A 23,525-nucleotide genomic window follows, 5' to 3' on the forward strand; every position below is an offset into this window, starting at 1 on the left:
CTGAGCTTCAACTGGTGGTTTGAAATCCAAAGGCCACCAGAGTGTGCTATTGATTTTCAAATAAAAAGACCTTCCATCCTTCCTTATTCTAAAATTTCCTTCGGTACTTTGGTGTGGGTGCATGAAAAACTTGATTTAAAACTTCTAGAAATTTCTTGTCTAGAAGAAAATCAAAAACTAAACAGTATACTGTTTGCTACATCTTTAGAAAGGAGTAGCCTAAGAAGAAATAAAAGGGATTATTTCTGTTTAGGTTAAGAAGAAAGGGGTCATTTCTATTTAAGTTTCTTTTTAAGGATGAAAGGATAAGATATTTTTTTCTCTTAGTAGACCGAGAACTTGTCTGGTATCAAGAAAATTGCAGAAGGTAAAGCCTCATTTCTCATTAGTAGTTCTGAGCCTCATTTGCATTTGGTTTATAACAGGAAGAGCATCACAGCACAGGCTGTGAGGTGTAAAAATGCTTTTCTAGCCTGGCTTAGGCAACGAAGCCAACAGAGCTTCAGTTCAACACTTATCCTGATGGAGGGTGGTACAATGATGTGGTAACAGCATTGTCTTGTTCACTGGGGCAGCCCTGCCTTTGAGTAACCTGTGTTTTACAGTGGCCAATCCTCTGCTTAAAGCAGATTTCCGTTTCTACTCCAAGAGGGAGAATGGGTTGGTTGTTGTAAGAGCAGAGAGGTGCTGCCCAGCCCTGCTGCAGATGTGAGGATCCAAAGCTGTTCTCAGCTGCTCTCACTGCACAGCCTGGGAATCCATCCCTGCCCCTCTGCTGTTGACTCCTGCAAGTTCCAGTGTGAGTCTAAAGGGGAAATGATACCCTCAGGGTACTCTCTTGATTGCTCCTGTCAGAGCATATGGCCTGAGAAACTGGGGCAGCTGGGTTAAGGAATCCCCATTTCTACCAGGGGAAGAAAGTAAACAGTAAATGGAGAGTAGTGTAACAAACACTTGGGGTATCAAAAAACAACTGTGAAAAGAATCTGTCTTAATGTGCTAGCCCATTGCAGTTTAACATATTGCTTACAACCTGCACAATGGGGTTTGAGTGACTTCTGTTACACATTCCAGGGGACTGGCAGCCTGTTACAATCAGGGTCTGGACTCCAGAATGGGCTAATTTACCACGATGGGATGAAGAAAGTTGTGGATTTGTATTACATGCTCTCACCTGACACCGTATCTGATCCTTTTCCTGCTGATTGACGTTTTGAATGAGCTCTTTGAAGCAAGTTCCAGCTTAATTAAAACGTTTGCTTGGTTAGCAGTGATCTGTGAAAGCCTGTGATAAATATTGAACCGGGTTCACCTGCTGGTGACTGGGGGAGGATAAACAGCTGCTTTGTGTGCTTTAATCAAGAGGCTGCAGCAGCAGCAGAATGCTGGCCTTTCTGAGAGCTTCCAAAGGAGCAGCTGAAAAGCTCTGCTAATGTCACTGCTGATATCTCCCCTAGATTGGGCTTGTGTGATATTTCACACAAGAGACATTCACTGCTGCAGCAATTCAGGTGCCTTTGTAACTGGGAAATGTAGATGGAGATATGAAGAACTCCTCTTACCTCTTTGTGTTTCAAAGATCACAGCCTCAGTGTTTGTTTAGCTCTATTTTACACACAGTACAGGCTGGTGGACTTGATTATTCCTTTTTTAATCGGGCTTCCACGTTTTTGCCATATAAATATTGATGTGATAGGCTGTTTTATCTGGCCCTGACAGAGGTACAAACAAGCTGCATTAGCCTAAGGTCCATATAGGCTGATATCTGATCTCTAGTGGCATCTGTCCCTGGGTGTTTCTCATTAAATACTGCAGAAAGTACAGGAGGATCTCTTTTGCCCTCTTCCAAATGAAATCCCTCTTTCAGATTCCAACAGCTGAAAACAGGTTTAGTGCTGAAGCCAGAGGGTATTAAGAAATACAATTCTGTTGTTTCAATATGAAGTATTTCTAATCAGCCTCCTCCCCTGATTCCTTCATAGATCAATTGAAATATTTTCTAATTTTGTTACGTCTTAACCAGTATCTCTGTGGTATGAGTGTAAAAATTTGTGCTTTGGGGCATCACTGCCAAGGAAACTCCTTGTTCATAGAGAGTTTTCTTTCCTTCTGCTGTAGGAATGGGAGAGGAGCACCACATCAGGTGTTGCTATATGATGCCCACACTTGGTTCTTCTTAGAGAAATACTGAATTAAAATCTTTTGCCTTTAATAAAATTTAAAGATGTATGTTAAGGGTTCAAGTGCAAATTGACTCACTCGAGTCATGTGGAAAGTGAAGAACTGAACTTTTCAACTGTGCTTTCACCAATTTTCTAAAGTTTTTCTTCATTATGAAGGACCTTCTGAAAAGCTTTTATTTATTAATGGATTTGGGGCTAATGGTGTCTGTGGCTTTCAGCAATGCTGTGACTACTGCAGGCAGTTTTATTTCTTAACTACTTACTATAAAATCAGCCTGAGTTTACAACTTTCTCAATATTGTGGGTTAGAGTGTTTTTTGAACATAAAACTTTTTTTCAAAGTTGAAGGTAACATTTTAGTAGTGGAATAATGGCTAAAGTGCTTCTTAATGCCAGTATTATACCAATTCCAAACCTCTTAAACCAAACTTTTAAGCCCACCTGTAAAATTCTGTAATTTATAAGCCTCACACATAAGAAGACTTTATTTCTTTTTTATGAAAAGAATAATAACTGGTATTTTAAGCCCATCACAGGAGAACCTTCTGTTCATGTTTTTATATATTAATTTGAGCTGCATTTTCCTGTTGTTCTAAGAACTCTTGCAAAACAGCTGCTTGATGGGTCCTAATATTTTTCTATTCTTTTATTTTTATGGCTTAGCATAGCAGTGAAATATTAGTGCTAAAGTCTCATCTTAGTGTTTTCCCCTCTGAAAACACAATCTCACTTGGATTAAAATTAAAAAATCGACGTGTTCCTAAAGGCCCTACACAGTCACTGCTGCAGTTCAATTAATTTTTAGCTTTGTAACGTGGTTTTCATTATTTCCAGGAGCAAAGCAGAGTCTGACTGATAGAAGTATCCAGGTAACATTTGCAGTGGAGCTTTGTGTGTGAGCCCAGGGCTGGGCTTGGCACGTATGTAACATATACCATATGTCAGCTGTTTCCTGCTTGCCTGCTGACAAGAGCCCCATTCATAACTCTTCTTTTTATCCTTTCAGTGAAGAAGTAATTATTCCATATAGGAGGCAGGATATTTGGAACTGGCTATTTAATGTGGCAGCACAGGGTAATGAAATCTGCTGTTCCTGGCAACCTGAGAGGGGAATGTAACAATTCCAGCATGGGTGTAACTTTATCTGCTTTGAGGCCTGTTTATTTGGCACATCAGTGAACCTTTTATCCCAGTGAGTGGCAGCTCCAGAGGGTTACATTTACATGCTTTCTCTCATGTATTGTAATATTTAATGGCAGACAAGGCTGAGTGGGGCTGAGGGAAACACAAACTTGGCTTCTCCTTGGAGTGGAAGCTGAAGGACAGCTTGATCCCCAGAACTGTGGTGTAGCACACAGCATGACTTAGCATTTGTTTAGAATGGATAATCTTACTGCTACAGTTCAGGGGAGGGAGGAGTCCTGCACATGTTGTTACCTGCACTACCACCTGGAGCCCGCATACAAACTCTTTGACACTGGCAGAACTCTTTTCTTTTTCATGAGAGGTGTGTTTGGACATGGTTACACTTGAGTTCCTTCTTTCCTATGTGTCTCTTCAAATTCATTTGGACAATTTCATGTCAGTTGTTCCAGTATTTAGTGTTCTGAACCACGGTGCTTCCCAGGAAGAAATAAAAAAAAGGCTCTTAACAAATATTTTACAGGATTAGGTTCTGTTTAGAATTATTCCCTGTGTTTCTTTTGTTCTCCTGGTTACTCCATGGCCTGTGGCAGAATGGCACTGCAAACATGTTTCTAGTGGAGAGTGTGTGGTGTAGTCTGTTTTATCTGCACACAGAGTTCCTGCACTGTCTACTGTTCTTCTGCTTGCTTTAAGGAACAAAATTATTTTAATTTGAGTGTCTGTTCCAAGTTTTCTTCTTGCTTTTTAGCAGGAGTGTCCTGAGCTGAAGCTTCACTGTCAGAAGCTTTATTTGCATTATTCACATGTGTAAATATTCCACTGGCATAATAATTCTTTCTGATTGGGTTATGATAAAACTGTGATTGCTGGAAGGGGTTTTTTTTAGGGATTTCCAGGCACAAGGATGCGGTGCTTTAACATTTTAGAACTTTTTCCATCTCGAAGGGCAGCCCTGGTGACTGAACCAGCCTATCCCAGGGGGCACTTTCCAGACCAAAAGCAGATTTAGCACATTCATCTCTCAGTGGGATTTTGTGAAGCATTTTTTTGGTCTTGCTTTGCAGCCTCCTGGCCCTTGCACTGAGTGTTCCTGTTCTTCTGGGAAGGCAGCTGATAAAGATCCCAGCCACACAAAGAAGAAAGAAAGGGGAGATCAGTTGTGTGTCCCCAAAATTTTTTTTGGGACACGAACACACAAGCAAATAACCCAGATCAGCAGGGAGCTGAAGAGGACAGCATATTCCTGTGTCCCCATGACAATCCTTTCCAGCAGGGATTATACCTGTATCCATCCAGTGGTGTCCAACAGTAGTAACAGGAATGAAATGTGTGTAGAATTGCTGGAAGCAAAACACGTGAGTAATTCTGTAACTCTTTAAACAAAGTCAGATTTAACAGCTGCGATGAGTAACAGGTTTTACTTCTTTATATTATGTTGGTTAAATGCCACCTTGGTGACATTAAAATTAAATATTAATTGTTAGAAAATGTTGATACACAGTAGTAATACTGCATGGAACATTAGAAGATTTTAGCTTGCTTGGTTTTCATTATTTCTTGTACCCACTGAGTCTCTGCACTTGTTTGCTTCCAGGGCAGGTCCTGCTCTTATTACCACGGTGTTCACAAGCTCACTGAGCACCATGCCCTGCAGCCTGTGTGCCAGGCCTGGGACATTGAGGACCTGGTGAGCCTGGGCAGGAAGCTTCGTGCCTGTCCCTATTTTGCAGCCAGGGAGCTCATGGTGGGGGCAGACATCGTCTTCTGTCCCTACAATTATCTCCTGGACCCACAGATCCGGGACAGTGTAAGTATAGTGGTGAGAAGTGCCAAGAGATGAAGTTAAAAAGGAATTACCCACTGAATATTATGTTTCTGTGGTCAGCTGAGATCCCATTCATGTCCAAAATACTCTATAAAATAACTCCTGGGGTTTTATACCCCTTGGATATTTTCTAGATTATGGAAGTCGACTCAAAACCTGAAAGCTTCATTTGCACTATGATGCAGAATTTGCATTTTTAACAGGATGCTGTTAGCTGCTGTTTCTCATGTCTTTCGCTCTGCTTTACTAGACAAGACCTTTCTTTTTTTAGATGGACATTAAGCTGAAAGACCAAGTAGTGATTTTGGATGAAGCCCACAACATTGAGGACTGTGCTCGGGAGTCCGTGAGCTTCGGGGTGACCGAGAGCCAGCTCCGAGCTGCCCGGGAGGAGCTCCATGTCATGGTCAATAACAGCATCAGGCGGGAGCATCATGAGCCCCTCCAGGCTGTGTGCTGCTCCTTGATAAAGTAAGGCAACTTTTTAATTGCTTTGTATCAATTAGTATTTGTTAAAATCACCTTTGATGGCATAAGTTACTCTGTCGCATCAGGTAAAGTGCAACAAAGGTTGAGGAATCCACAGGGTTTGAGCTATTAAAAAAATCCACTAGTCTCACATGGAAAAGTTGAAGTTCTCTTTGGAAAAGTCTTGAATGATGTGCAGCTCTTTATGGGGTTTTTTTGGACTCAAGCTCGGTATGAAAGTTTTCTTAAGATGAATTTTTGTATTTCGCACACTTCTGTTTGCTTATTTGACAAATAATAATAATAGCATTATTTTGTCAAATATTAGTTCATGTTTATAGAATGCTTTTAGAGCCTTGGACAGAAAGTATTTGGGATAGGTTGGAATCTGTTCTTGGAAGCAGATTGGAATCCACCAAATTCTTCATAGTCGAAAGTGAATTTGTCAGTCGTGCCCTTTGTTTTCCCTGGGAAACAGCTTCCTGGGAGGGGAAGAGCTGAACATAAGTTGAAAATCATGAGAGGGGTTGTAACAAAAGCAAATGGACAGAAGCCCAGAAAGAAACGAGAGGTCCAGGGCAAAGTCTTTTGGGTGAAGTAGAAGTATCAAAGTCAGCAGAAAAAAGTGAATAAGTTAACTGAGTTCCGTGTGTGCAGTATCTTCATTTTGCAGCACAGCACAGGAGGGGTTCACTCTCCCATCCTCACTCTCCTCTCAGAGTTAATGTTTGTGTCGCACAGAGACAAGGCACTTTTTCTGCTTGGCAGAAGCCAATTCTCCTACCTTGGATATTTCAAATGTTAAACTTTAGTAAAAGATAAGAACAGCGTGGCTGAAGATTTGATTGCCTCAAGCTTTTTAACCTTATCAGGAAAACTAAGGCTGATTGTCCTGGCAAATCTGCCAGCAGCATGAAAAGCAGCTGCTGGAAAGCAGAAGAGTGGGTGTAAATAGGCAGGAATAGGTGAAATGCCCCTGCACAGTGACATGGCTTTGCCAAATGCATGGGGAGCTAGAAAAAAAAATAATCTTACTTTACTTCTAAAGATCCTGGGCCCTCATTCCAGAAAGCACTTAAGGATGGGCTTTGTGCCACAGAGGTGCTGCAGTGACCTCTGGGAGGGGTTTGCAGCAGTGGAGGTGTGCTGGCAGGCTCTGCTGCTGAGATGCACATTTAGCAGCACTGATCAATGGAATATGCTGTGTCAACAGTGGAATTTTCTGGTACTGAGGGAAGCAGCAAATACTCTTCCTGGAATTGAGGGCATGTGTGCAACATCCATTCGTTCTTTTCCTGGAAATACTGCATACAGCAATTTTCACTTCAAAACCAGAGATAGCTTTCTGGGAATCAAGCTAATGTTATTTATGTTTCCTGCTTAGCTCTAAAAATAATTTAACAGGCTTTGCAAGTAAATGCTTTCATGTTTGATGGAATTTATTTGAGAATTTAGGGTGTTTTTTGGTGATATTTGGCAATTGTGTTAAGTTTGTGTTTGCATTTATTATTTCAAAAAGTATGTGATGGTGTTTGAAGTTCATAACAGGGAAACATTTTAGATTTGCTGAAGTGTTTTGCCCACTGTAAATCTGTTTAATTCCTCTCACAGGGGTCTTGTCCTAATTTCAATTTCAGGTCTTTTTGGTGTTACATTTGAGGAATTGTGGCCAAATTCTGCCTGTGTTAGTAATGAGTATCTCTTAACGAGATAAAGCAAATTACAGCCAAAGAAGTGATTGTTGTGGCAGCATTGGTGGGCTTTTGTTTGCATTTAACCTGGCAGAAGGGAAGTTATATTTTAATTGTTCCATGGATCAGATTATTTGTGGTGACAGGGCAGGAAATCTAGAACTGAAACAGTCCCAGAGCCTTGCTCTGGAGTTGATAATGATGAACTGGTTTTGCAGGTAAATATTTTGAGCTGTTGCAGCACTGACAGCTGTCTGTTTGATGCCTCCTGCCTTTTGATGGAGCAGACAGCTCCAGCCTTTCCTGAGAGGGAGAGAGGCAGAGAGGGAGCTGCCTGCTTTTCTAGCAGAGACAAGGTCTTGTGCTACTGCAGGGATGAAGGAGCACATGCTCACTCAGAGAAAATTCCAGCTCTGCCACAAATGAGATCAGCTCCATGTTTAGCTCCTGCTTTTAGCAGTCAATCACATTTTGCACAATTATAATTCTGCTCCTAGTTGCAGCAGTTGCCAATACCTGTGGGTAGGTTTAAATGTGCACTTTTTATTGCCCCACTTTCCCTTCCGTGTGTAAATATGAAAAGTGTTCGTTTCATGCCTCAGGATTTGTTCTTAATTGGAAAGTCAGCGGTTGACAGGGATGGTAAAGCAACCTGCAGCAATTGGAGTAGTGATGAGTGGCTTTTGATATGCAGCAAAGGTCTTGCTTGAATGAGCCTGACATATCTTAAGAGGAAATTACATTTTTATTCCTTTTCTTTATTATCTATTATATGAAGTATAAACATGTGGGGATGAATTTTCTTCTCATTTCAATGAGCTGCATCCAGAGCAGATCCACAGGAGTTCCAACAGCGGAAACCAGGCACAAAGGAAAAGCAGAATCTCTCTCCTTACATGTAGTAAAACATTTATCATCATCTTAGAAGCCTAGTGCAATTTTTGAGGTTGCTTTGGACGTGCAAAGTGTCTCTAAACCTCTAAAATCAATGCTGAAATGATTTCTGCTCTTTCTCTCTTTCAGCTGGTTGCAGGAGAGCTCTGGGCAGCTGGTGGAGAGAGCCTATGAAACTGCCTGTAAGGTGTGGAGTGGCAAAGAAATGCTCAACTTTTTGCACAAAATGGGAATAACTGGCATTACTTTTCCCATTTTACAGGTAATGTTGTGTGCTGTATAAATGAGCACCACCGTGCATAATATTGATGGTGTTAAACATCTTTAAAATGCACGTAAGTTAAATGCAAACAGATCTTTTCGTTTACTGCAAGCCTGAAAAGCTGTGTGAAAATGATCCCTGGTGAAAACCCAGGAGTAATCCACTGGAGCTACTGGAATTTGTGGAGAATCAATGTTTTGAAGGATAAAATTGCTCACATACAATTATTTGAATTGAAGCATTGAGCCAGTGATATTTTTGCCTGGTCTATCCAGCTGCTTTTTTATTGAGTGTTGAAATGTTTTTACCCTATTTTCATGTTGACCCCTTCTTTCTGTGTGAGCCAGATATGTTAAAAGCATTGTTAAAAATTGAAAGTATTGCTCCCTTTCCCTTGGCCCTTCTTTGCCCCTTTCCCTCTGACTTTATAGGTGCTTTAAATGAACTTTTAAAGCAGTGAGCTGACAGTCTTGTATCTTTATTAACTCTGCTTTTGAGGAGACACTTAGGATGTTGTTAATATGGAATTTACCTCTGGCAGAAACATCTTGTTGCTGTCCTGGAAAAAGAAGAGAACGTGTCTCTGCATGGGAGAGAGGAACTTATTGAGGTGCCAGTTGTGAGCCCTGCCACACAGATTGTGCTCAAAGGCCTGTTCATGGTCCTTTCCTGCCTCTTCAAAGAGAACAGCAGGTCAGGCCTAACATTTATGAGCTGAATGCTCACAGTTTGATTGCTTCATTGTCGTTTTTACTGATATTTCTCTCTCTGTGTAGGTTTGCAGAGGATTACAGGGTTGCCCTACAACAAACTTACACCTGGATGACTGAAAACCAGCGTGATGATGCAGATACAAGTTCCTTCTTCACGAGGCCCAAGCACAGAAAGAATTCAAGGCAGAAAACCCTTGTGCACATGCTGAATTTCTGGTGCTTGAACCCAGCTGTGGTGAGCTGAGTGTGAAGAAAGCCTGAAATAATCTGAGTGATAACAAATACACGTCAGATCTCAGAGGGATTGTGTGGATTTTCTAAATTCCTGCTTTTCTTTCTCCCACCTAGGCTTTTTCTGACTTAAGTGAAGTTAGAACAATTGTTCTGACATCAGGCACACTCTCTCCCATGGATTCCTTTTCCTCGGAGCTGGGGGTGAAGTTTTCCATTCAGCTGGAGGCAAATCACGTTATCCGGAATTCCCAGGTAAACTGGCCATGGCTGTTCCTTCTCCTGAGCTCTAATGCTGCCCGTGGTACAAAACCCCAAATCAAGGTGGTGGCAAACCCATTCTGTCAGTTCAAAGAAGGGTCTAGGCTTAATGCAATGAAAAAGGACATTTTCAAATGAATAAAGAGGCAATTTTTAGACACATTTCCCTGGAAAACTTGCCCGTGCTATATTGATAACAGCCACCACATATCAATTACCATGCTTCAGGTACTGAAATGACTTTAAGAAATATTTTTTTCCCACTTAAAATGTCATGAATGAAGCTGCTGTGATTTATGCAGCCTGGTTTAGAGTTACCTTTCTCCCTGTGGGACACCCCAGGTTTGGGTCGGCACGGTCGGAGCGGGCCCCAACGGGCGCAAGTTGTGCGCGACGTTCCAGCACGCCGAGACCTTCGAGTTCCAGGACGAGGTGGGAGCTCTGCTGCTCTCAGTCTGTCAGACACTTGGCCAGGGGATTTTGTGCTTTTTGCCATCCTATAAGGTAAGGAGATCTGAGTTCCCTTTTCTTCCCCTCACACCACACACCTTTGATAACGCGCTGTGTGATCTTCTGCTTTATACATCGACATACAGAAATATTTATCGAATAAATGGACTGTGATAACACAGTGGGATTATATTGTTATTTCTTGGCTTTCGGGTTTGTTTTCAGGAGCAAACACGTTTGGTTTTTCTCAACAGATGTACTTATTAACACAGACAATCATTTCAATTAACACTACCATCAAAGAAGCCAGATCCATAATTTTTCCTTGCGTTGTTTCCCTGAAGGTTTAGAAATCATTTATTAAGAAAAAAATTAAAAATCTCGTCATGAAATGATACTTTCTGTATAACTCAGCAGCAAGAATGCCTTTGCATGTTCTCTCCGTGCTATCAGAATGCAGAATTGATCCAGTTAATTTCTCCTTCCCTCGTTTCTTGTTCCATTTCACTGCATTGGAGATTGGAGTGTATTTTTCTTTAGTCAGGGGAATTGCTCACTGACATTGGCTGAAAGGAATCAAATTTCTCCGTTTCAAACCATGTAATATCTAATTTCACTGACAACAGTTATCTAATTATGGTTAATCTGGATCTCCCAGTAGTTCTGCTTTCTTCTCTATTTGTTGTTACTGTTGTTTATGGTCAGGAACAGGGATATAAACCCGCAAGATAATTCTGTAACTCACACTCCTTTTCCTTGTAGTGCTTGCAAGGGTGTGACTTTTTAAATTCGAAATGATTATTTATGATTTTTAAAAATCATCTTAACAGACAAAACACAAAGACCTCTCAAAAAAATAATCTCAAAGAAATCCTACCAAATGATTAAAAACCCCAACGTGATGGAAATAGAATTTCAGACCTTTCCCCTCATCCCTAACCTTCCTAAACAGAGAATATTTTACAGAATGAAATAAAAGCTTTTTATTCTTTTTTTACAAACCCTTCATCTTTTATTATTTAACTGGCAGGCTGCAGAGGGAGGGTTGTTTCTTGCCTGGGTGTCTTCAGGAATTGGAGCCACAGTGCAATTCCTGACAGTAACCATTAGGTGACCACATCAGACCAGGTAATGTAAGCCCCTGAAGAAAGCAGATTACTGACCATAAATTTATTTAACCTCACAAAACTCTGCGCTTCCATGCAAAGGAAGTGATCTGGCAGGAAATCTCCAATTTATTTAAGAATTTAACTGGAGCATCTTTCAGTTTCCAGCCTTGTCTTTCCAAGTGTGTCGTGTTGGAGACTTGATCTGACAAACATTTATGAAATATCGGCCTGACAAATATTTATGAAAGTTTTGATGAGAATGGTAATGTGAATTGCAAGTACAGAGAGACTTTGTAATGACATTTAATAAAGGAGGAAAACAATTTCTGGCCAGCTCTGGAAGCTTCCCCCTCCCTGCCCTTCTGCCTCACTGAAAGGTCACCCCACACACGCTGAGTGTTCTGTTCTTTGTAGGAACACTCCCTGAGCCCAGCAAAGTATTGATAAATAGAAATTGCAGACAATTGAAGGATGATATTTTAAAATCACATTGCCAATATTTTTCTATGGATGCCCTTTTTCTTCCTACTACTTTTATTCGGGCTTGGGTTGCCTTTAAGTCTGAGATTAATATGTTGAAAATGCAGAATAATGTAAGCACATTAGTACAGGGAAAACAAGGTATTGTTCTTTCATCATCATACAGAATATTTGCATTTCAAAAGTGATTTTCACAGGAAATTGCTGCTTCTCTTTAAAATGCTGCAGCCTTCAAAGGAATTTTTCAAGGCTGTCAGGATCTGATTAATACACATGGTCATGGACCTCACTGTTATGAGTTAAGCAGATTTTTTGATGGCTCAATCTCTTTCATGAATTGAAGTTTCAACTTTGGAATAAGTGATAAATAAAGGGGTTTTTTTCTTATCTGGAAGGCTGAGGACAATGCTCTGAATTTTAAGTACTTTCTATCCAGGTAATTTGATGGAGCTGGAATTTAGTTTGGTATGTACATTGAATTTCAGTTTGGAGTTACTGCCTGCACTGTGAATGGGGAAAAAAAGCAATAGTAGAGACATTTCCCTTTATCTTAACCAAGTGTTTGAGTAAATATATTTTTAATTGAAGAGTGACTGTTTAAAATGTATGTATGGCAAATATACGGAGTTAATGCAGTGGAGGAAAATACATGGATGGGCAAACAACCCATCAGCTGTACATCCCCACATCTGATAGGTGTCTGTGATGGTTCATGTGGGGTAACTCACAAACAACCTGGCAATTTTTAGTGTCATTGTTGGAGTTGTGGCACATTGGCTTTTTTAAAAATCAGCTTGATCTCAACATTCACTAAATTCCGAACCTCCATCATTTTTAAGCCTCCTCAAACCGGTGATATTATGCAACAAAAATGCATTTATGTGAAAATCAGTAGCAGCTCTAGCAAAAGACACTCCATAAAAGAGAATATCAGAAGGTGAAAAGATTGCTCAGAAATCTAAGATGCTTTTAAACAAGATTAAGATAAGGCCCATTAGGGCTCATGTTGCCAACCTGTCTGCATTAAGATATATCTTGCCTGGTGCCTGCATCTTGGATGATTCATTCAATATGTGTCATATCAAAGTCAGGCTAGCCAGCAAGGAGAAAAATGCTAATGCTTATAAATTTTAGTGATAATCCATCATGATGAATTAACTGACCTTTCTTAGTAGCTTTTTTTTTTTGTGGTTTTTTTTTTTTTTTTAAACAAAAGAAGCTTTGGACAGTGATGTTAATGTTGGTTTGGTTTGTTGTGTTCCCTTGAGGCGTTGTTGGTTAATTTGGATCTGCTAATTGAGGAGTCATCACTTGGAAGCAAAATTTGTAAAGCTGTAGTTGAAAAGGGTTTGAATGAATGTTTTCAACAGGAAAGCTTAGGAATTGATAAGAATTCTCTGCTGGAAAACCCGAGCTTGTAGCAGGGAGGTTGGACTGGATCCTATTTAAAGGTTCCTTGCAACCCAAACTATTTCCTGATCAATTAGCATAAATTAGCATATAAATGATTGATGCTGCATTGCACTGGCCTTTTTCCTTGAGAATTTTGGAGTAAGGTTATAATGATGACACACAGCAGCTTTTGCCACTTGCAAAGATAAATGCTGAATTTCGCAGTAGAGTTTTTACTTGTCTTTAGGAGCTGCTAGTTCAGAGTTCAGGCTCTGTCAGTCTCATCCCATTTCCCTGCTCTCTGGGCTGATGATGTTTTCTGGAGTGGGAGCAGCCAGGGTTGGGTGACAGCAAATCCCTTTGGGCTGGAGCTCCTCTCCCTGTGTCAGGTGTCCACCAAACCTGCCCAGGACTCTCAGGCAGCTGTTGTTTGCCCTTGCGCTGACAAACCATTCTTGGCACCCTCCCACAGCTCCAGCCAGGCAGGAATTAACAATATTAATTAACTCTGAGCAGCGTGGAGCTGGTTTCAGCAGACTGAGAACCTTCAGGGGAATTATTTGGAATCAACAGGAGGGACCTGAGTTTAACCTCTGGCTGCATCCTCGTGGATTTCAGCCCTGGCCTGATGTAAATGTGGCACCCTCAGATATGACAGGCTGAGGGAGGGATATCATTTCATGATTAATTCTCAATGTCTGGCTCTTCTTCATTTCAGACAGAGCCTTTTCTTATTGAGACACATGAGATTGGTAGAAATCCTTGTTTTCGGGAAGCGCTTCAGGAGCAGACAATGAATAGAACTCTGAAAGGACAATATTTTCATTTCTAAACCTTCCCTGGAATATGGGTTTGTAAATAAATTATAAGAAGCCCATTTTTTCTGCCCTCGATAAAACAAAGCAATGCTGCTTTCAGACAACTTTTACTTATTTAATAAATTACTTCAATAAATTTCCAAAGGATGGTAGTCTGTTTGGCTCAGCCTATTAAAAGCATTAAGATTTGAGCACTGGCTGTTAAAATGAGTAAATGGCAATATCACAAAGTTAAACAAATGCCAAAAAACATTTTCCAGAGTACTGGGATTGTAACAATACCATTAATGAGGGCAAAGAGGTTTTAATGCAATTTGCACATTCTAAAGTTTCAAAAAGAGGTTTTGAGTTAGTGCATTATTAATGTTCTGAACATCTGGAACTATGTAAGAGCCACAGACATTGAGCAAGTGCAGGGTTTCCCCACTAGGTCTGATGCTGTCTGACTTCCTCCCCAGCCAAAAGCTCGTTTTTAGAAGTTTGAGACAGTAAAATGACAATATCCAGATAAGAGAGAAACATTCCACAGTGTCTTTTTGCTTGGATTATGTGTGGAGGAAAAATTGGAAACCATTAGGTCTGTGCAATTAAAAGGTGAATTTGAAATTAAATGGGAAAAGAGCTCTTTGCACCACAGATGGGGCTCTGAGGAATTATCTGCTTAGTCCCATAAAAATGCTGAACTTTTCCTGCTGGGTGTATTTCTGTGCTATATGCTTCATCAAGAGTAATATTCTCCTTGATGTTGCTGCTGACAGCTGTAGGAGGGCTTTGAAGAAGAGATTTACTCCTGTGTGTAAATATTTGCACGGTGTGGGGATCTGTTTGTGTCACTTATGACAGAAGTTTCTTCTTTAAAGTTACATGAACATTAACTTTCTGCACAATTTTAGTGTTAAGAGAATGTAATTGACACAGTTACAGCCTACAAATGCTACAGGGAAGGAGAATGGTTCAATGTGTCATCCAATTTTAGATGTTTTGACTGCAGCTAATGCCCAGCATCCCTGGGATGGAAAGGAAGAGCCCTTTAAACAGGTTTGGCATTTCAGGAGCGAGTTACGAAATAATTGTAAATTAATCATGATGCTCACTTTCTGCCCAGCATTCGCTTTCTGCTCCCAGGGGAGAGGTTTTCTCTCTCATTTGTCTGAGCCACACAGCTGCAGTGGTGCTGTGACAGCTAGTGAGAGACCCCAAAAGCTGCAGAGGGCTTTAGGGACAGAATCCTGGCACCTTCTGCCTCAAAGGGGAGCAGGTGAGACACCCCAAAGCTGCAGAGGGCTTTAGGGACAGAATCCTGGCACCTTCTGCCTCTAAAGGGAGCAGGTGAGACACCCCAAAGCTGCAGAGGGCTTTAGGGACAGAATCCTGGCACCTTCTGCCTCGAAGGGGAGCAGGTGAGATACCCCAAAGCTGCAGAGGGCTTTAGGGACAGAATCCTGGCACCTTCTGCCTCTAAAGGGAGCAGGTGAGACACCCCAAAGCTGCAGAGGGCTTTAGGGACAGAATCCTGGCACCTTCTGCCTCGAAGGGGAGCAGGTGAGATACCCCAAAGCTGCAGAGGGCTTTAGGGACAGAATCCTGGCACCTTCTGCCTCTAAAGGGAGCAGGTGAGACACCCCAAAGCTGCAGAGGGCTTTAGGGACAGAATCCTGGCACCTTCTGCCTCGAAGGGGAGCAGGTGAGATACCCCAAAGCTGCAGAGGGCTTTAGGGACAGAATCCTGGCACCTTCTGCCTCTAAAGGGAGCAGGTGAGACACCCCAAAGCTGCAGAGGGCTTTAGGGACAGAATCCTGGCACCTTCTGCCTCAGACTGCTGCCTGAAAGGAGAGCAGGGTGAGGGAGCAGTGATGGAACAACCCCTGAGGAGCTCCTGGGGCTTGTCCTGGCACTCTGGAAGTGCCAGCAGTTGTTTTGGTGTCCCCTGTCACCACGGTGATCCTTTGGGGTTTTATTTCTCTTTGGAAGGAAAGGCTCCTGGCCAGGTTTAAAGCTGGTCCTTCGTCCTTCCTCCTTGGAAATCTTGGGGAAGTGATTCCTGTCTGATGGGCCATGATTTGGGGAAAATGTGCTCTAAAAAAGCTGAATTCTAATGGCTCCCAAATTATTCAGTTCAACATTTGCACCTAATAAACGTAGCTAGAATTTCATTTTACTTGTCTATTATTATTTCTTCATTGCTTGTGTTTTGCTCTTCCCCTGCACTGGTGGTTTTCTTTTTGAACTTCATCTCAGCTTATTTATGTTTTATGGGGTTTTTCCCCCCATTAATCATATACAGTATCTACTTTCAGTTTAATTCTCTCTTTTCCATCATTTCAATATCAGTCATATAAACTGTCTTGCTATTGAGGCTCTCACAGTCATCCAAAAATACAATTATCTGAGGTGCTTCTGAGAGCTCCAAGAGCTCCTGTAAATCTTAATGTGATTCCTGAAGTCTACAGTTTGCTTTTCCCATTGACTTGGGCATAGAATTGTCTGTAAAAATCCCTGTGTGAGAGGGTAGATTTTAACCATTCCCTCACAGCACTTTGCTCTGCTTTGGGCACTGTTGTGAAATTGCTTCAAATAGAAAAAAAAAAAGAAAAACAGTAGCAGAAAGAATGATAAACTCCACACAAAAATAATTGGAATGAGAGTTTTTGTATAACCAGGTATATAATACTTATCTTTAATGTCATCTGTTCAATCCAACTCTGCCAAAATAAATTTGCAGATGGAGCTGGCAATTCACACCCTGGCTGGATCACTTCTTGTGGGATTACAGAGGCTACAGCAAACTCACAGCCAGAACAGTGCTGGATCCTGCAAAGGAAGAACTGAAGTGTTGGGTAGTTGAAGTTCTCCTAAACTTTAATGATTTATTAGAAGGTTTTAATTTAGAATTTTTTGACCTTGAGTTGTCTGAGTTTTGCTATTTTTGCTGGTTGTTTTTTTTTCCCCACTGCTTGGTTACCAACAGCAGGCCAGGATAAAATTTTGTCTTTGGGGATAACAACTGACAGTCTGGATAATTGCAAAATGTGTTTTCCTTCTTAAATAGTGTGATGTACACACCGATTATGGAGTGATTTTCCTGATTTCTGGGAAATTAGAGACAATCCAAATGTTAGAGGTGCTTTGAGACCTTAGAGGAGGTGATCTGGGAGCTTGTGGCTGAGTGAGCAGGTTCTTCCCCCTCTCCCTGAGACTGTTCTTGTGCCACTCTGTGGATCTCCTGAGCAAAGGAAAAGTTTTTATCCTTTTTATTCCCTTTTTTCCTAGTTAGTTTCCAGGTGGCTTTGTGAACTGTGGTGGCTCATCAGGAGGTCAGAGAAGTGTCAGAGACAGCTCAAGGGAAGAGATGATATTGCACATTCCAAGATCTCCTTTTTTGTTTTCAGTCTCAGGGATGAAACATTTTCGTGTTTCTGGGTTTTTTTTTTTAATATGTTTTCCAGTGGTTGACTGTAATTGGAGAATCTATAAAGATCCTCCTCTGGAAATGCTGGGTTTTTTTCCCTGTGGCTGATGTTGTGAAGCTGTTGGTGTGAGTTTGCAGCATCCTTAACCGGCTCTGCCTGACTGTGAATTAACCAAAGGACTGGAGAGGCACTCAGGTGAATATTCTGGTTGACTGGAAATGCGGGTGAGGTGATATGAAAGGAATGCCCTGCAGTGACTGCTGGTGCTGTGCAGAGCACTGGGACTGGAGCTGTTTGCTGTCCCTGCCCTGAGACCTTCCCCGCTCTGTTCCTCCTTGTGCTGGAATGTTCTCTCAGCCCAGGGCGAATCCCCACGTGTGCTTTGAGTCCCACGTTCTCTTTTTCAAATCCAGCCTGCAAAGCACGAACAAACACACTGCTCCTGACTTGCTGAACTGCTGTGGTGACCAGCAAGGGCTGTGCAATAATTCAGGTGCCCTGTGGCACTTGCTTTTTACACAGAGCAGCTCCTTGCTGCTGGTGCTGCTCGTCAGATAAAGCCCGATCCGGAGCGACAGTCGTGGCAGATTATTGGATATTATGTCGAAAAAAATTATCTGCCGTGCTGGCAGATGAGCGTTTGGCCTGTGAATTTCACACCCTGAGAGTTGGGCAGTTTAATATTTTATTACACTGTTAATTTAAATACCCTGAGCAGACAGCATCAGGAAAATAAACGAAAAAATCTATTATTGTTTCTCACTTCTGAGCTCTGACTTGTCAAAGTGCTGCGAGCTGAATTGTTGTAGCTCGTTAACACATGCTCCAATTTTCTTGTAATTAACACGTGCTGCTTGCATATTTTTCCTCCTATTTAAGTAGGAACTGCATTGAAAATGAGTTTTCACAGTCAAGAAGTTTGCACTCTGTGAGTGATGGAGTCCTGATAGTAAATAACAGAGTGAACATGCCTTTTTCCCCAGGAGCTTTTAATAAAAGGGAAGGAAAGCAGTTGTGAACAGGGAATAATATCCATAAGCAACATTATTCTTTAGAAGGTGTGTCCTGCCCAGGTTATTTGACCATGAATGTTGTTCTGAGCCTTTAGAGCCCGCAGAGTTCTCGGTCCCTTTGCCATGTCTGTGAAAGATTTCATGCCTGATGTGGGAGAGATGTGACTTCTTCAAGTGTGAAAAACACCAGAAATGGGAGGAAATAACTGCAAAGGATTAATTTAGGGAGCATGTTCCTCATCAGCAGTGTAACAGCTCAGACAAGAATCTGAATATTAAATGTATTGTAAAGAATACTTGGGCTACTTTAAATTCAGAGAAATTTGGCATCGTTGTGGGGGTCTGGGAGCCATCAATTGGTGTCTCAGAAAATGAGGAAAATCAATTTTACCTCCTGGTAGGGTAAGCAAGCTCCTGTGTGAGAAGATTTAATTAGTGAGTGGTGTCTTCTAAAGAGTATTCATTGCATTTTGATTCATTTCACAGCTCAGTAATGGACTAATTTTTAGCAAAAATATTTCAAAACAACTTGCAATGTGCTACAGCAAAAACTTCGTTTTCAGCTTTTACTTCCTATTTTTGATCACGAGGTGAGAAATCATTTTCCTAAGAATCAGAAAAGTCTGTTATTTCTTTCTATTTTTATTTTTTAAGGGGGACAGAAGGCAAAGAGGGAGAAGTGATCGAGTCGGGTACTTGGAAGAAATACTTACCTTATATATTTAATTAGAATTGTCTGATAACTGTGGTGGAGGGACATTAAATGTTTCCTGTTGGGCTTGGGTTAGGGAGCAGAGGCAGCTCGGAGCTGTCCCCTGGCAGGCTGGGGCAGGTCCCAGGGCCAGGAGTTGCCTGTCCCAGCTCCTGGGGGAGCTCCTGGCCCTGCCTGGCCCCATGCCTGGGGTGAGGCTCACTCCTCCCAGGGGCTCTGTGCTTCACTGCTCACACAACCTGGGATTATTTTTTTTTCCTTTATTCTGAAAAAAAACAAAGAGGTCAGAGATGTCTGAGCTTGGCTTCTGGCTGGGGAAGAGCAGCAGTGACTGCTGCCATCCAACATTCAGTGTGAATATTGACTTCATCTGTGACCAGTTCATCATTTTCCTTTTTGTTCCAGACCGGGATTTAAACCATCCTTTTAAAAATCTTTTTTTTTTTTTTTTTCTGGAGAACTCTCTTTGCATGAAGGCTTTTCCCTCCCTGGGATGGGAAGGTGTAATGATAGCCTAGGGTGGATGTACAAGCAGTTCCTGGAACACAGAACTTGTTGTCTTGGTTAGTTTTAAAACCACAGAAGAAACCCTGTTTTGAACCAGGTTGTTCCTAAACAGCTGCCACGGAGCTCAAAGACTGAACAAAGATTCTCCAGCTTGTTTGGGGGGCAGACACGTTGGGTTTTTTGGGAGATTTCTATAAAAAAGCTTCTTTAGCTGCAGAAGCAACATATTACCCGTGTTATTCTAAAGCCTTTGGCGTGCAAAACATTTCATTTTTCATTACTGTTGTCGCCGTTCACGTTTTTCATTATTTAAGGGGCTTATTGAAAAATTGATGGTATGTTGGGACCAGAGAGACATCCTGTGGCTGCAGTGTTGATTTATGGCACATGGAACACACTTCAGTGCTTCAGTTTCCTGCTGGCGAGCGGCACTTTGTCGCTGTCCCCAAAGAAAAACGCTGCCGGTGAAATCCCCCGTGCTGCCCCCGAGCTGAGTGATGCATACTTTGCCTTTGAAAATGATGATGAATTATTCACCTTTTATTGTGCTGGAGTGTGCACATGGTGATCAGGAGCTTGTTCAGAATACAGGGGTTTTTCACCGTGGGCAGGGTTGAGTTGAATTATGGAGTTGTGTTGCACAGGAATTTTATCTCTTTAATTTTTTTCCTTCTTTTTTTTTTTTTTTTTTTTTTTTTTTTTTTTTTTTTTTTTTTTTTTTTTTTTTATTTCCCCTCAGTGTCTGTGTGGATGAGCACAGATTTTACCCCACGTTTCCCACCATATGTGGGGATCTGGACACCATTCTTGGCCCTAAATATTTGGGTTTATTTCGTGTCCCTTTCAAATTCTTTTTGAGAGAATAAGTACGGTACTTCTCAGTTTCAAAAGACACCTTTTCCATGGAAATTCTTGCAAATCACACTTCCATGGTTTTAAAGTTTTATCCTCCAAACTCATTTTCTCCCGTGAAGAAATAGATTAAGTGAAAAATCTCCTGAAATAGCACAGTGCTGTCGATTTCCAATCCAAGGCAGGATTTTTTGGGATTTTTTTCACCTTTTTCCCAGGAGGAGTGGTGAGGACAGACCCCATGAGCACCTGTTGGGACAATTCACAGTCTCTGGGATCTTCCTTCAGAATTCTGGGAGAAGTGTAAAATATCACAATCAATGTGGAACGTGGCTCCAGGTCCCTGTGCAGCCCCTTGGATTCATAATTCCATTTTTTTTTTTTTAATGTTCCATTTTGCTCTTATGGATCATTTCATTCCAGAGGCTCTGTGAATCTTTGGGAAGGGAAATCAGGCAGGAATTCAGCTGGAATTTGTACTGAGGGAACCAGGCAGGTTCAGAATCCTGCTCTGCATTGCTGGGTGATGCCCCCTGATATAATAAATAGTTGGAAATGTGCAGGTGGAACCTCTGCTTGATAAGAGTAACACCCTTGTGTGGCCTGTTTCCATTCAAATCAATTTAAAATTGATTAAATCAATTTATTTTTGGTCCATAAAGACAAGGTTACCCTGTGCATGTGCATTCATATGGATGTTTAGTATTTCTCTCCAGTTTCCTATTAACAGTGGGAATTTAAAGCTCTGTTTTGAAAGTGGATTTTCCTTCAGAAATGAAATATTTTGGCACAGATGTTTTCACGTTCTCTCGAAATGAAATCTGTTAGAATTGGAAGCTGAGAAAATGTAATTTGAAGTTTAAAATACTTTTTTTTTTTTTTGTGAAAAAGCACGTTTCTATTTTGCATTGGCTCAGTCATTGAAATGAATGAATTTTGAATACCTGCTCCTGTGTTAGAACCCTCCCACAAACATGAGGAGGGGCTGTGAATCAGCCTCTTGCTTAACCTTTCATGGAAATCTAATTGAGTGCAAACAACTGCTTTAAATAATTCAATGGCCTCAGTTATTCTTGGCTGGTGGAGTCCCAGCCCAGAGCAGTGCAAATGTCTGGGTGTTGAGCAAAATTGAGGCTTTTCTCTTTTTTTTTTTGGTGAAAAATATGATTAAAATGACCTTTTGAAAAACTGTTTGGGGTGTATAAGAAGAAGAAAAGGTGAAATGTAAATTATTTCTGCCGATTGGGTAAATGACTTGGGGCCCAGAGGTGAATATTCTTTCAGTTCTTCTTGAAGTGGGGAATATTTTTTGGGTGATTTTGATAAATGTGGTTGGGTTTCTTTGCTTGCTTTTCATCCCTTTTGCTCCTGTTGAGGGACATTGTGCTTTTTATGGGGTTATTTTTAATAGTTCTGGGGTGCTGTTCCAAAAGGATTTCAAAGATTGGGGTAATGGACATCAGAGTTTATTGGATAGTTAGCCCAAATACTTTCCCTCCTGTGTCTGGAAGGAAACTCAATTTTCCTTTCAAACCAATCCTTCCAGGCAGTTTGTCCTTGTCCCTTCAATCTTTTATTCCCATTTCATTCCTCTCTTTCCTTTCTTCCTTCTGTTGTTTCCTTTCTGTTCACTTTTAACCTCAAAGACCCTTTTGTTGTTGTTGTTGGCTTTTGTTTTGGGGTTGGTTTGTTTGTTTTTTAACTAGAAGTGGAAGCAGAATGAATTAGTGATCCTCTAACCCCACACTGGTAAAGTTTTTGTGAAGTTGTCTTTTTTCCCAAAGTGAGGAGTTCCCATATTCCTGGAGCTCAGTTGCCTGTAGGACTCTGGGTCATTTGATAAGAAGTTTGGGCAAAGTTTTTAGTTCAAGACCTGTCAAATAACTTCTGCTAATTCTCTACTTTTCCAAACCATCTTAATCCTTGAAGAAATTCATTTAATAGGAACCTGTAATACCAAGAAAAGGTGGGTGAAATCTGGCCAGATCCACTCTCCAGGCTTCCTTCGAAATAACAGGAATTTAAGGCCCCAACGTTTAAGCAATGCCTTGATTTAATGACTGGATCTGTTTTAGGATTATCACTAATAAAGGGACAGTTCCATCCTTTCATAAAGGAAGCAGAACTTTCATCCAGGTGATTCTTCTGGGACCAGAGGGATTGGAACAAAAACTTGCAGCTGTAGGTGAGCAGCTGACTCAGCAGCTTTTGAAAGGGAATGCAATAACACCTCTGGAATTAGAGCCATGATAAAAACATCTGGGCCTTGACATCAGCAGAGTGGAAAATGTGATGTCCTGCAGCCCAACGGCTTCAAGTTGCAGCAGGACCTGTCAGAGTGTATGGGGCTTTTTGTAAATTTTTATATTTCTTTTCACTGAAAGGAAGAGAGGAGGCCGCTGATGCAGGTGGAGGCTGAGTTGTCCTGTTATACAAAACCACCTGTACTTGGTTTATTTCCTGGCAGCCCAAATGGTGGGAAACCTTTTGTAGCAAATCGAGGGAAGTGCGTTTCTTCTCGGCAGTCTCTCTGAATTTAGGAGTTTTCAGAGTTAAAAAGAAAAAAAAAATCCTCTTTGTTTGGTTGTGCCTCCTGTTATTTTTCTGGCATGATACAAACACTGCAGAGCAATGGTTAGAGCAGCACTGGGAGTCTCTCTCCATGGTGGTGGGGGGGATGAGAGCCCTGTTTGGTGCCAGGGGCTCCCTTTGTGTCCCTGTCACTCCCTTCGGGTGCCAGGGGCTCCCTTTTATTCTCACTCGCTCCCTTTCAATCCCAGTCCCTCCCTTTCATTCCCAGGGGCTCCCTTTGGGTCCCAGTCACTCCATTTCAGTCCCAGTCACTCCATTTTATTCCCACTGGAATTTTATTCCCCCTGTTGTTCTATCAGAACCAAGTTCTCCTGGAGAACACCCCGTGTGGAGCATCTGATCTCCTGTTGCCATCTCTGGAGTTTTGTGCTGCCTGCAGAACTTCTGTTTGACCCTTCAAACACGTTTCCAGCCCGCTGGAGACACGCTTGGATTTGAAGCAGTGCTTATTCACAAAGAAAAATCCTGGGAGCAAACACAGGGAAAAGGCTTTTAGATCAATGCTGCTCCCTTGG

General features: G+C 41.5%; 1 protein-coding gene across 5 annotated transcripts in view; it reads left to right on the plus strand.

Moving 5' to 3' along the window:
• The window catches only part of BRIP1 (BRCA1 interacting helicase 1), a 50,271-nt gene that overhangs the window by 4,402 nt on the left and 22,344 nt on the right, over positions 1-23,525 (plus strand). For 4 of the 5 annotated variants that reach the window (XM_066202087.1, XM_066202083.1, XM_066202084.1 and 1 more), the window contains 8 exons: positions 4,394-4,684; positions 4,924-5,136; positions 5,426-5,625; positions 8,337-8,469; positions 9,011-9,162; positions 9,246-9,417; positions 9,531-9,668; positions 10,017-10,178. In XM_066202087.1, coding sequence (XP_066058184.1) covers positions 4,394-4,684; positions 4,924-5,136; positions 5,426-5,625; positions 8,337-8,469; positions 9,011-9,162; positions 9,246-9,417; positions 9,531-9,668; positions 10,017-10,178 — 1,461 coding nt within the window. The remainder of the gene's footprint in view (positions 1-4,393; positions 4,685-4,923; positions 5,137-5,425; positions 5,626-8,336; positions 8,470-9,010; positions 9,163-9,245; positions 9,418-9,530; positions 9,669-10,016; positions 10,179-23,525) is intronic. The other variant, XM_066202085.1, reaches the window with a different exon arrangement.

Source organism: Chamaea fasciata, unplaced genomic scaffold (genome assembly GCF_029207755.1).
Source record: "Chamaea fasciata isolate MVZ Bird 193981 ecotype frontalis unplaced genomic scaffold, bChaFas1.0.hap1 SCAF_21, whole genome shotgun sequence".
NCBI classification, from domain to species: Eukaryota; Metazoa; Chordata; class Aves; order Passeriformes; family Sylviidae; genus Chamaea; species Chamaea fasciata.